Below are 12,880 nucleotides of genomic sequence, written 5' to 3'. Positions count from 1 at the left end.
TCTTTTATTTATTTTTGGAAACAAATTTAAAAGTATATTTTTCAGGGTGTTCAAAACGTTTTGGAAAATCATAGAAAAGCAACTAGTTGAGTCATGAATATGCGGTTTACATAAGAATGCTTCACAGATTTGCAAATATTTTTGTGTAAATTTGTCAAATTGTCTAGCATTGCTAGTCGTGAAACTTTGAAAATGCAAATGACCCAAGTATGCTTGACTGTTCCGCAGTTCAGGCTGGCTAGAACATTGGATCAGGCTACGTACCTGCAGACACCTGCGCGGGGGGGGGGGGGGGGGGGGGGGGGCTCAATGTACTTAAGAGGCCAGTGGCTCTCAGTGGCATAGGAATCCAGTAGGCAGTTGAGGCCCTGCTGATTTTTTGCAGGGGAGCCCAAAATTTATAGATCCGGCATGCATGGGATGAACTTGAGTACTGTTTAGATGTGGTTTGAGCAACAAATGGTGTACACATTCAACTCTAGTAAAGAAAGGTAGGCTTCTGTTTAATAAAATAAGTAAGTGGCAGTACAGTACCACCTTCAAATACAATTTTTGAAATTTTTTTTTCACAATGTGATAAAAAATTTGAATCTGTGAAGCATTTTTGTGCAAACCATAGAAGTTTGTTGTTTTTTTTTCTATATTTTTTTAATGTCTCAAAGACTTTTCAAACACCTTATATTTTAAACAGAAATAATTTTTCCTCAGCTGACAGAAGCTCTGCTTGAACTTGGGTTTGATGTAAATACTCAAAACTTCCAGGGAGATACTGCTCTACATATGATGGTGAAAAGAAAACGTCTGCCATGCGTTGTGATGCTTCTTAGTCATCAGGCAGAAGTAAATATTCAAAATGCAACCGGACATACTCCAATTCATTTAGCTGTCATGGTAAATATAAAAATTTAATATTATTTAGTATTTTCTGCCTTTATATATTAACAGCATGAAGATTGTTTGTTTATTCAGTGCTATTAAATTGACTTCAATGTCTACCAACCATACCCCGAATGGCAGATCTCAATGTATGTTAGTAACACTGGGATGGCCACAAATAGGCGGGGGGTCATGGCACAGATTATACTGTTAAAATTTATATGAGGTTATACTATAGTGTGTGTGTTTTTTTTTTTTTTTTTGCTTTCATTTTGATTGGAGGGTGCTCATTCTTGGGGGGGGGGGGAGATTATATCCCCTGGTATAACATAAACAAATATTTCACTCTGTTGTTCCTGTATTGTTCCTTGTCCTGTGTATTGTGTTTGTTTTTGCTATTTTGTTCTTTGTTACCTTTTCTTGCTGCCAGCCATTAGAAATTTAAAAAAAACTTCATAAATAAAGGGTATGACATTAAAAGTCCATTGGGCTTGAACTACAAAAACACCAAACTGACCAGCAAAATCTAACTATAATGGTCTATAGTTACTCATAAGTTTTCATTTTCCTCAGTTCTTTACTGTGTAAATATCTCAACACAAATTATTCATCAGCTAAAAATAACATACAGTTGACTGACTCCCAAAAATTTTAACTAATGTGGTGGATGGCTGAATCATAAACGACGTCAATTTTGTTGAAATACGTAGCTCTAAAGGTGGAAAATAAATGTCATTTATGCAATGTGGAATGATCAAGTGTGTTTTACCAACTTTTTATTTAAAGAACTATTCTGGATTTTCGCTCCAGGTTTGAAAGAGTTTACTGTATGTAATAATCTATTATGAAACAAATAAGCAAAATTATTTAAAACTAAACAAGCACTATATTTGTCAATGTTGATTATATATAGCTTGCATGAGTATCACAGAAGTGTGCCGATATGTTTTTTTTGGAAAATTAAGAGAACCCTGTACAAGGTGAATCCCCTTTAAAAAGGTTTCAAAATGTATTGGTTTTTGCACGGAAGTATACGTCATTTTGATTTCAGATTTGCTTTTTCAATAAACAATTTCTGAAAGACATGTTTAGGTTTATAGGAATTTTGTGAAGAGTCCATTTTGGTTGATCCGAATTTTGTGAAAGGTCTGTTTTTGTTTGATCAGATTTTTTTGAAGAGTCCATTAACAGACCCAAATTTCCTCTGGCCAGATCCCATGATGTAACAGTATGTTAATGAGAAATAGTGTAACAAGGCAAGGAGCAGGGGTAAGGGGAAGTGTGATAAAAGCAGAGGGATAAAAATGTAATAGAACGTGGCAGGATCATTTCATGTCATATCGCCTGATGCCCTGTGCCGTCATGTCTCAGATTTTGTCCATTATTTTTTTACGAACAGATATCTATGAGAAAAGCCCAACGTATTTTTTTTTTTTAGATTTTTTGGATAAAAATTACGCTTTGGAAAAATTTTTCAAAAATTCAGATTTTTGATCATTTTTCAGTCACCATTTTGGCATAAATTCAGAAAATCTCTCAAATAAAATAATTCTATTAAAAATATTTTTATACTATTCTTCAATTTATTATTCTTAACATTTAGTACACTTTCAATCAAAAGTGTTTTTTATTTGTTTGTTTATTTATTCTTGCAAAGTCTGAAACAGAGGTTTTTGCACAATTCTTTTCAAAAGTAAACAACTTTTTAGCGATTAACTATTGATACAAATTCTTTGAGAGTCCAGTATTAATTGTTCTGAAAAGTTTCTGGCCTCTTTGAAGCTTTAAAGGGATTTAAAGTAACAGAAAACTTGTATTTTCTGCAAAACAAACTTTATTTATTTATTTATTTATTTTTTAATTTCAAAACAACAAAAAAAAACACCCTTCTACTTTTTTCTACATAGCAAGAGAATCATTTAAATATGTTACAAAAAAAAATTTGATGCAGATCGTGTTAGGTACTCCAGAGATATAACTTATTTAATCTCCCAATTGAAAAAACATAAAAACTGGCTTTAGATAAAGAGTGGCAACACCCAATTATTAATAGAATACTTTCTGTCGTTCACACTGAAAGAGAAAAATATTAGCTTGAAATTGATACCAAATTCAGCTTAATTGGTAAAATTCTCCAAAGTGTAATTTTCATTCAAAAAAATCTAAAAAAACAATTGATTTGGACTTTTCTCAGAGATATCTATTTGTAAAAAAAATTATGGAAAAAATCGGAGACATGACGGCATGGCCGACTATTTAAAAATTTAGGCAATTTGTCGTGAAATGATCCGGCATCATTTATGGACCACTCCTAAGACAAATTTTACATAAAATACATTCTTAATTTGCATTTGACTTTCAATTTAATCCGTCATTGCACCACAAAAAAAAAGTTTTTTTTTCTGAAAACTGTATGCACTGCATGTTTACATGAAATATTAAAAGTTTTTTTTTCTTTTTGAGTGGGAGAAGAGGGGAAAAGGATGGGAGGAAAGACACCGTAAATTGAAACCCTGAGTGACACTTGTTCTGGGAATGCCACTGCTTAAGCTGTTAACTCTGTTCAAATATGTACTTGATGGAAGCAAAATCAAAACTAGTTTATTCCAACTTTCAAATATTGTTCCAGTTCTGATCTTGCTTTTACCTTTGCACCTTGGAATGTTTTAAAAGACCAACACCTGTATAAAATTTGTTTCAGATCAAGCCAGAAATTATTATGAAGACCTTATTTTGTACCTCAAATAAATTAATGTGTGTAACTATTGAATTTTACGCTGTTTTGTTCAGTTATGTGATAATGAAATTTTTTGTTTAAATTATTTTCCTTAAGATTTGTAGCATTTCAACTGTATGATGCTTGTTTAAAATACTCTTTATTTGTCTCTGGTTGACAGGGTTTTATCATCTACCATATATACTTGTGTATAAGTCGAGAAATTTAGTACAAAAAGCGAGATTAAAAGTGCGGGGGTCGACAGGGCAGAAATTCCGAAATTTTTCCGCAAACAGTTCTTAGAGAAAAAACACTCGAAAACGTGAACATTTTCCCAATTTTAAGCAGATGCTATAGAAGTAAATACCTACACATTCTGCTATAATTTTACATGGTCTGACTGTGAAATAAAGACTAAATAATTACAGTAAATGGCCAACTATGCGAAAAGTACAGGAATCGCCATATTCACGAATTTTTCCAATAGTCACAAATTAATTCTCATTTTTTAATCATAAAAAATAGCTACAGGGCAGAATTTTATTGATATTTATTCAAAATAAAAGCTGCAAGTAACAAAAATCTTTACAGCAAAATCGAACCCTTTACAAATATCACGATCTCAGAAATGAATCCTTTTTGTGCAAAAGAATAATAATGAGACATTTTTTAACATAAAAATATTCATTGCATTTCATTTTCCTCCTTTTTATTATGTTGATATTAAAAATTAGCGTTCTTGATTTTTTCAGAAAGTAGAGGCTTGACTTATAAGCGGGTTTTCGATTTTTCCTCCTAAAAGTAGGCGGGTCAACTTATACGCAAGATCGACTTGTACGCGAGTATATATGGTACTGCTTTTTAAAAGATATTGTATGCTCCACCTTTGACATTTATTTTTTCTTAGAGTGGTGATGTCTTAATGGTTCAAGCCCTAATTGCATTTGGAGCAGATTTAGATTTGCTTAATAATAAAGGGGAGACTCCTCGTCATATAGCTGCAACAGAAAAAAAAAGTGCCTTTGGTGAAATACTATACTGTTTGCACATGGTTGGAGCTAAGCGCTGCGCATTACCTTCAATGGCATGTAATGATGGTTGCAACAAGCATGGACAGTATAATGGAATTCCACCAGAAAACCAAACCCAATTGATTGAGACTGAAAACAGTAAGTTAATTCAATATTTACTTCAAAACCTTTTAGCACACACAGCGTGATTCTGCGATCCATTCTGGACAGCAGTCCAGAATGATTAAAACTGCTGATCCAGCAGTTTGAATCTGGACAATTTCTGTGCGGTTTATGATAAACCATTGATTAAACATGAGATTATTGAAATCAAAGAAAGAACATGGATTCAAGTAATTTGTTGAAAGCAGCCATAGAAAGCTTTTGGTTTACTGTGTCAGAAAACACAGTAAACTAAAGTATTTAAAATTGTGTAAGTTCTTAACAAATTTTAAAAATCTTACACAAGGGTACAAAATATTATTTCTGCATCAAGAAGCAATGCAACAGCTTGCATGACACAAACATACGTACAGAGTTTAAATTTTCAAATACATTGTATACTTTGTGTCATTTCATATTGTGTCACGTACCAAATCAAGGCGATTTTTCAAACTTTGTATGTTTACAACAGAGGACATTTGTTTTCAACATTAAAATTTTTTAAATCCTATTTGTTGAATTTAATTTTGCAAGAAAAATTAAATGATCTAGCTCTTAAGTACATTCATAAAGACACTTATGTATCTGAAGAGATTTTAAATGACCTCGAGAATAAACGACGAAGAATGGATATAAGATTGAAATAAAGGTAATTGTAAATATGTTGTGCTATCTCCTCCGATCTTCGTTTTAAAAGCATTGTTGATTTAATATGAATTAGGGAGACCTGAGGAACATAATGTTTGAGACAAGATGAACAGTGTCATATTTAATTTTTAGACAATAAATTAAAGCTCTATTCATGAATTAATAAGAAAGCAAGTGCAAGAGATCCTTCTGAACAAATTAAAGTATTGTTAGCAGCTATTGTTTATCAAGGTTTATTGCTTGAAAATTCTGTAAATTTAATAAAGTTAATATTTGTTCACCTTATATAAGATTTCTATGGTCTAACTTTTTTATTTTTAATTGAAGCTCCTAAGGTGTTCAGGGTTCTTCCCTAGAAATTTTGTGAAGTTAAATCCTGGAAATGAAATTTGAGATACCTCATTATTTTTTTGACTGAAGGAGGAAGGCTTTGGAGAAGTAGCATTTTAAAAACTTCATTTACAGAGGAACTAGAAAAAAAGAAGATGAAAGAAATAGGATTAGGAGGGGGGGGGAATTAGCTGACAAATAAACTGTAACTATTGAAAATTTTTCATTAAAAAATATATTTGAAAAATAAAAATTAAGATTTTGCCCCAACATTTTTTTTTCTTATTTAAATCACTTTTTTCCCCAATGCAAGGTTTTTTTTTCTCTTCAACAATAAAGTTCATTTTTGGAAAACATTCAACTTTGCATTCTTGGAGGAAGGGAATGGGCTCTGTAGACCTCCCCTCTGGTTGCGCCACTGAGTAGTGGGTGGAAGCAGTATAATTTCAGCATGGCTTTCCATAACTTCAACTTCTGGTGACAGCTAGAATTCTCACATGGTTAGCTCAGTTTGAATTATTCAACATTTTATTAGTTTTGTGCCTCTTGCTGCATTAGAAAGGTAAACATTGGCAGAAGAACCATAATGCTAAATTGGAACTCAAGGTGGTGGAAAAGGGAGTAGAATTCACAATGCAGGCAAGCAGTTTGAATTAAAAAAAAAAACTTTCAACAACATAAAAATAAAAAGGAATTGATTAAAAATAACCTTAAGTAAAAAGTTAACTATGGCAAGCAATGATAATCATCAGTGATATAAAAATATAATTTATTCTTCTGACTTTTTTCAGCATTTATTTGTTGTAATTGTGCACTATTATCTTGTATGTAACTAAATGAATGCAAAAAAATCTTAATTCTAATAAAACACCTTTGTGTGATTTGCTACTTTTATTTATTCATTTCAGTTTTTGAAGATGTTTTACAACAATGTAGTGCTAGTAGCTGCTTTTCTCAAACAAAAACTACAGACCAGTCGATGCATCAGAAATGTAAAATTCTTTGCTTAGATGGAGGAGGCATTCGGGGCTTAGTGCTGATCCAAATGTTAGATGAATTGGAACGAATATTAAAGAAGCCTCTTAGCGAAATCTTCGACTTTGTAGCTGGAACAAGCACTGGAGGCATTCTTGCTCTAGCATTGGCAACTGGTGTGTCTCATTTTCTCTGCTTTCCATTTCATAGCTTCATGTATGAAGAGTCTGTCCTTTTTGGACTCCTATGTATATGAACTCCCTGAAAGTATGCTTTTTGTATCCTTATTATGAAAATAAATGATATGATCCGAACTGTGTTAGATGTTGAAACATTCAGTAAAATATGGGGAAATCAGTTGTTGATGCATTAAACATGCATACTCCTATGAAAGAAATTTAAATTATAGTTATCAAACTTTGAATTATTCATGAATTTTTTCTGCTAATTAAAGACTTTGAACTATGCTATTACGAAATACTTCAAAAAGTACTAATTAACCTGTGCCGTATGTACAAAAGTACCTTTTTAAAGTTTTGAATTAAACCAGAACATGTCACTGGATTAATTTATATGTGAGGATTACTTTTTTTTTCTTTTCCCTTTTTATACATTATTTTTGATAGGTTATGAGAAAGTTCCATTAAACTTGTAAGATCCTATGAGACACATTTTGAAACTAACGTATGTTGACCAATATTTCACTGATTGAATAAAGTTGTATGCACGTAACGATACCTGTCAACTCTTTACGAAGCTACTGCAGTTATTGCTTTGATTCAGTAGTTCTCTGCCAGGCACTGAGAGCAGATCAGTATGGCTGAGACAATTTTAGAATCTTCTGCTTGTAAAGTTTATGGTGAGATTAGGTTTTGCCAGGAAGAGGGTAATATTGGTAACTTTTTTGATCACTTTCAGTACAGTCCTAACTTTGTGCCAAAGAATGATTTCCTCTTCTTATATTTAAAAAAAACTACCTAGGAAAACAAAAATTTCAAATCAAGGATGAACTCAAGATTGGCTTTTTCAACTGGTTCAATTCCATGTGACAGACTTCTGTGCTATAGTAACCTTTCAGAAAGTGTATGGATGTAAATGGCAATTATGTTGAAAATTGAAGTTGATTTGTAACGAAATATTACAGACCATAAGAAAGCTTTTCTCGTGAGTTTAATTTTTTTATGACCAAAGGGACCATTGTTTCGGAATATGATGCCGGGTATGTAAGAAAAATCATAAAGTTATTTTTAAAATGTTTGTGACATAACTATATATGAGGCATTGAGAAGCAAAGAGATGTAAGTGGCATACTTAAAAATTTGTAGATAACCAGTACAAACAGTAAAATAACCTCTCCTCTATCTAAGAGCCAGAGATAGTACTAACAGCCCCCTGGTAGGTGCTGCTGTTCAGCATGATTATTTTTAAAAAAAATCAATGAAAGAAACCTACTTAGGATATTATCTTTAAACACATTTTATTCAAAACTTGAAAATATCCACTTACATCCCTTTGCTTCACACTGTCTCATATATGTCAGTCATTGGGTCTTGTTTACTGTATTTAAATATGAAAACACACTAGAAGTATTTAGTATTAAGATCAGCTCAATCAACTTTTTAAAAGATTTCAAGAAAGATAAAAAAAAATTTATGGATGAAGCTCTTTTTTTTTTTTTTTTGTTCAAACTAATCATTTTTTTAAAATTCCAGTTGTTGACCTGATTGAGCTGGATGCTCTCTAAATCGCTTCCAGCGAGTATCTGACTTGAAGTATTCAAGAAGCAGTTCGTAATATGAGAAAAAAAATTTTTAATTCATAGATTTAGCTGGTTTTGATACTTAATGCATGATTTGTAAAATCTTCGTTGTTGTATCCATTTTTTTCTCATGTGTTTATCAACATCTATTATTATACGAATATTACATTAATTTTTTGTTCTCTCAGAAAACTCAATCACTTACAGAATTTATAATGTGCAGGTTCAAGTAAATTTGAAAAATGCGCAACAAATAATTACGATAATAAAATGCTAAAAACTGTTCTAACATTTTTGATTTTTTTAGGAAAAAGCATGAGGGAATGCCGTAGCCTGTATTTTCGGCTGAAGGATAAAGTATTTGTTGGTATTCGGCCATATAATGCGGATTTGTTGGAAGCATTTCTGAAGGAAGAATTAGGAGAATCCACTTTTATGGGTGATATTACAAATCCTAAGTATGTAAATAACTTATTGCTTTAGAAAACATGCATTTATTTTTAAAATGTTGTTCAAATAACTTAAAACTGAAAATTAAGAATAAAATAAAACTCCTATTTTTCAGACTTATGATAACTGCTACAAGATGTGACAGAAAGCCTGCAATTTTGCATATTTTCCGTAATTATGAATCTCCTTTAGAAATTTTGAACCATGTTGAAATGGATGTCCTCTTAAATCAACCAGTGCCAAATTCTAGAGGTGAGTTTTTGTGGTTCTTATAATAATGATTGCGGTTATTTACATAGCATATGTGAATGAAATTTTGTTATAGTAGTATGGGAAAATAATTTTTACTTTGTTGTGTTTCTTTTTTTCAGTTGATCTTTTTACATGTTATAAAAACTTGAAATTTTGAAATAAACCTAAAAACTGAAAAATGCACACATTACAAAATCATCATTTTGTTTTTAACTGAAAAATTCTTGTCTTTTCTTTTTAAATTCCAAAAAGCAAAACACGTTAACATAAGAGCGTATGACATGTAATAAAGAGAGCTAATACGAAAACTTAAAAAGGCTTAACTCAATCCGTTTACTAGTGACAACTGAAAAGAATAAACTCTTCAGTCTTAAAACAAATTTTCCAAGCCACGGTTGTTTGTATCACGTTAAAGGAAATATTTATAATTGTTTAAAGCTGTATAATTTAAGTTTCTCATAAGTATTAATAAAAATATTCAAAACAATGAAAAATGGATTTTGGTACTAATTTAAAAATGCTTTAAAGCTTGATTTGTAATGTTTCTCATTCCAGTTATTTATTTGTGGCTATGTTGTTTTCTTTTAATTGTAGAACAAACATCTAAACTGTTTTCTAATGTATTGGAATCAGAGTTGGGGTTTGGACTGTCCAAAACTGGTTTAGGACAGGACAGGTGGTTTTTACGGTTGAAAAGTATACTAAAGCCTAAGGGTGTGTAATCTAATCAGTTCATATTTACTGCAATATTCTTAATGAATAAGTATAAATAAGTTTTAATCAATGAGAGCATTTGATAATATTTTTCTCTGAAATGACCAGTTAAAAATGTTTTTCTTATTACACTAAAAATATAAATTTAAAAAAGGTAATTGCTCAATTTTTAAAACATAAGTGCATATATTTGATCATCAATTTATTGTTCTTTAATCTATGATTTAAGAAAGAATTCTAGTTGAATGATCATGCAAAACTTATATGCAAAAACCTTTTTTTTTTTAAATAATATTTTTTTTTTGCACCTAAATATTACACATTTAGTAACATTCCTTTCATTTATCAAACTAAAACTAGTTGTTTTGTTAGTGTTGTGAATTTCCTTTCATAACTCTACCAACTGTTACATAAAGAAGTTTTTATGTAATTGAGTTACTGGCAATTTTTTAAATTCATATTTTTAATCTAATACATTCTGTAACAAAAAAAAAAAAAAAACACTCATTACATTTAATAAATTATTGCACTATATTTTGAACACTCTTTTGCACACATGCATAAATGTCAAAAAATTTGGTTACTATTATGAAAATTTTTTTAAAAACTTATTGAACGTACTTCAACATAACTAGATTAGACTCAGCTGTATACATAAGGTACACATATATTTATATTTGAATGTTCACCATTGAATAAATCTCCAATATAAAACATAACTTTGACACCTTTTGTTCCGTTTTTGATATTTTCTCGCAAAATACAGTTTCTCTAAAAATGTTGTTTTGAATACTTTCGGACAGTTTTGGACACAAGGGTTTTGGACAGGATGGTAAAATCTATGGTGCTTACCGTAATGTCCAAAACCTTACCAACCCTGATAGGAAGGGATATCTGATTGTAAACTGAAAATGTTTGTTATAAGAATTGAATTACTTTTTGTTAAAAGCCCCCCCCCCCCTTCTTCCCACACACACACACACACACACACACACACTGTTCTTAAGTTAACTTCTATCCTTAACTAACAGCTGCTAACAACTTTGCTGGAAGAGCTCTTGGGTTCAAATGATTCTTTGTTATTTTAAACATACAGCTTTTCAAAGTGTATGCAAGAATGATTTATACTTTGTTAAAAGTTAAGCAAATCTTAAGAGTTTAAATTAACTAAACCACGCCATGAGCTTAGAATAAAAATTTTGCAGCCTCATTGGTCATTGGTTTCCGATCCAGAATCCCGCAGGAAATTTAGCGAGATTGATCCCGCAGGTTTTTGCTCTCAATCCCGCAATTTTTTTTCCATTTAAGTGTTTTCCAGCTTTTGCCGCTCATAAAACGGCTATTTTCATAAGCATCATCTGAAGTTTAAATCTTCTTCTTTGTATATCCGCAAGAAGAGCAAGAAAAACTTTGTGTCTCATATAACCAATGATATAGTACAGTAAAATTAGGCCAAAAAATGGCCAAACCCAAAGATCCAAAAAGAAAAAGGTGAAACCTGTTGCAAATTACTTCTTACCCTTCCAGCAAGAAGGGGTAAAAAGTCCCAGCACTTTGCGCGTTGGGTTTTGGGGGGAAGGGGGGGGACGAAATAATCCTCTATTTAAATAAAAATAATTTCTATTACTTAAAAAAAATTCTCAAACCTTGCAGAAACCACTCTATAATAGTAAAACAATAAACTCTCACAGAAAAAAAAATTCTAATTAACAGAGGTGCACAGGGGGGGGAATGGGGGGGTCCCATGGAGCAGCTTTGCGTCATTGGAATTTTTAAGGCAGTTTTTTCAAGGGATATTTCTTTCTTTTTTGAGGACTTTTATTCTGGATGGATGTTCCGTCACACTTAAGGGGTGGTCCATCGCTTTGAGTGGGGGGGGACCCTGAATTTACATTCTAAAATCAACTATTGCAGTGAAGTTCACGAAAAAATTTCCTTGACTTAAACTTTTAAAATGCCTCACAATGATATGGTAATGTCAGAATGATAATTCTAAAAGATCTAAGCGAGCTCAGTAACCAAATTATTTGTGACTGGAGTTATTAAACTGTTTAGAGCGCTGGAGAACAAAATTCCTGTGCAGCATAAAAAAAGTCCAAATTGACCAAAGTTTCCCTACTTCTTCTTGATTAACTTACTTCAACTTTTCTACACTCTTTTGCCATCACCGTAAGGGTGGGACAAACTGGAATTGCCAATAGTGAGACGGGCAATGCTGCAATTCTGCACCCTCTAAGTCGGTGGGGGTTCTCATTTGCAAACACCAAGCTACCTCTCTTTTATGCAGTTGGTTATGTGAATTATGCTAAATATGCAGTGATATACTTGCAACACTATCTGAAACTTTTGAGTACACTGTGCGATGAAAAAAATTGATCACATCAAACATCAGCTGCAACATCAGCTATCCAACGATCTAACGCAGTGACAAATTCAGGTGGTCTAGAACCTGTAGTGATTCAATGATAGAACAAGTCTTGATGAGAGCATTGAGCAATACAAAAATAGAATGCTAAATATTTACACCTTTTTGTCTCCCAGTTTGGAAATCACAATCCGTTTCTAAAGCCCCCAGAAGTTTCTTCCTTCTCATGTTAGTAGTGGTATTGCTCGCTGATGATAAGGTGAGTTGCGATGAGACCTTTAACGTTCGGGTAGTAACATCAAAGGATATTGAAGGCAAACAATTTTGTGGCATTTCTTAGTAAAGGAGGTAAGCAGTTATGTCTTTAGCTTCTCTGTTATGAGAGTAGTTACTATCTGTAAAAATGTGTAAGCCCAAACCATCTTTTACACCAAATGGTATGGACAAATATGGGAGAACAAGATGGAATAAAAAATTGCTAAAAACTTCTGGTATGAGTTATGCGCTGATCCTCCATTAGATGAATCTGGTTTCAGAAGGAAAGAAATCCTGTATCGTTAAAGTACTATTATCTGAAGCAAAAGGTTCATCCAACATCACAGAACGAACAGCTGGATGTAAGT

General features: G+C 32.1%; 1 protein-coding gene across 2 annotated transcripts in view; it reads left to right on the top strand.

The window, feature by feature from the left end:
- Positions 1-12,880, top strand: part of LOC129234595 (85/88 kDa calcium-independent phospholipase A2-like) — a 58,582-nt gene that overhangs the window by 26,309 nt on the left and 19,393 nt on the right. For both annotated transcript variants that reach the window (XM_054868619.1, XM_054868618.1), the window contains exons 6-10: positions 709-891; positions 4,500-4,761; positions 6,651-6,893; positions 8,784-8,934; positions 9,042-9,178. In XM_054868619.1, the coding sequence (XP_054724594.1) occupies positions 709-891; positions 4,500-4,761; positions 6,651-6,893; positions 8,784-8,934; positions 9,042-9,178 (976 nt within the window). The remainder of the gene's footprint in view (positions 1-708; positions 892-4,499; positions 4,762-6,650; positions 6,894-8,783; positions 8,935-9,041; positions 9,179-12,880) is intronic.

Source organism: Uloborus diversus, chromosome 1 (assembly GCF_026930045.1).
Source record: "Uloborus diversus isolate 005 chromosome 1, Udiv.v.3.1, whole genome shotgun sequence".
In the NCBI taxonomy this organism is placed as follows: Eukaryota; Metazoa; Arthropoda; class Arachnida; order Araneae; family Uloboridae; genus Uloborus; species Uloborus diversus.
The sequence above is the reverse complement of the archived record's forward strand: the minus strand, read 5'-3'. Positions and strand labels throughout refer to the sequence as shown.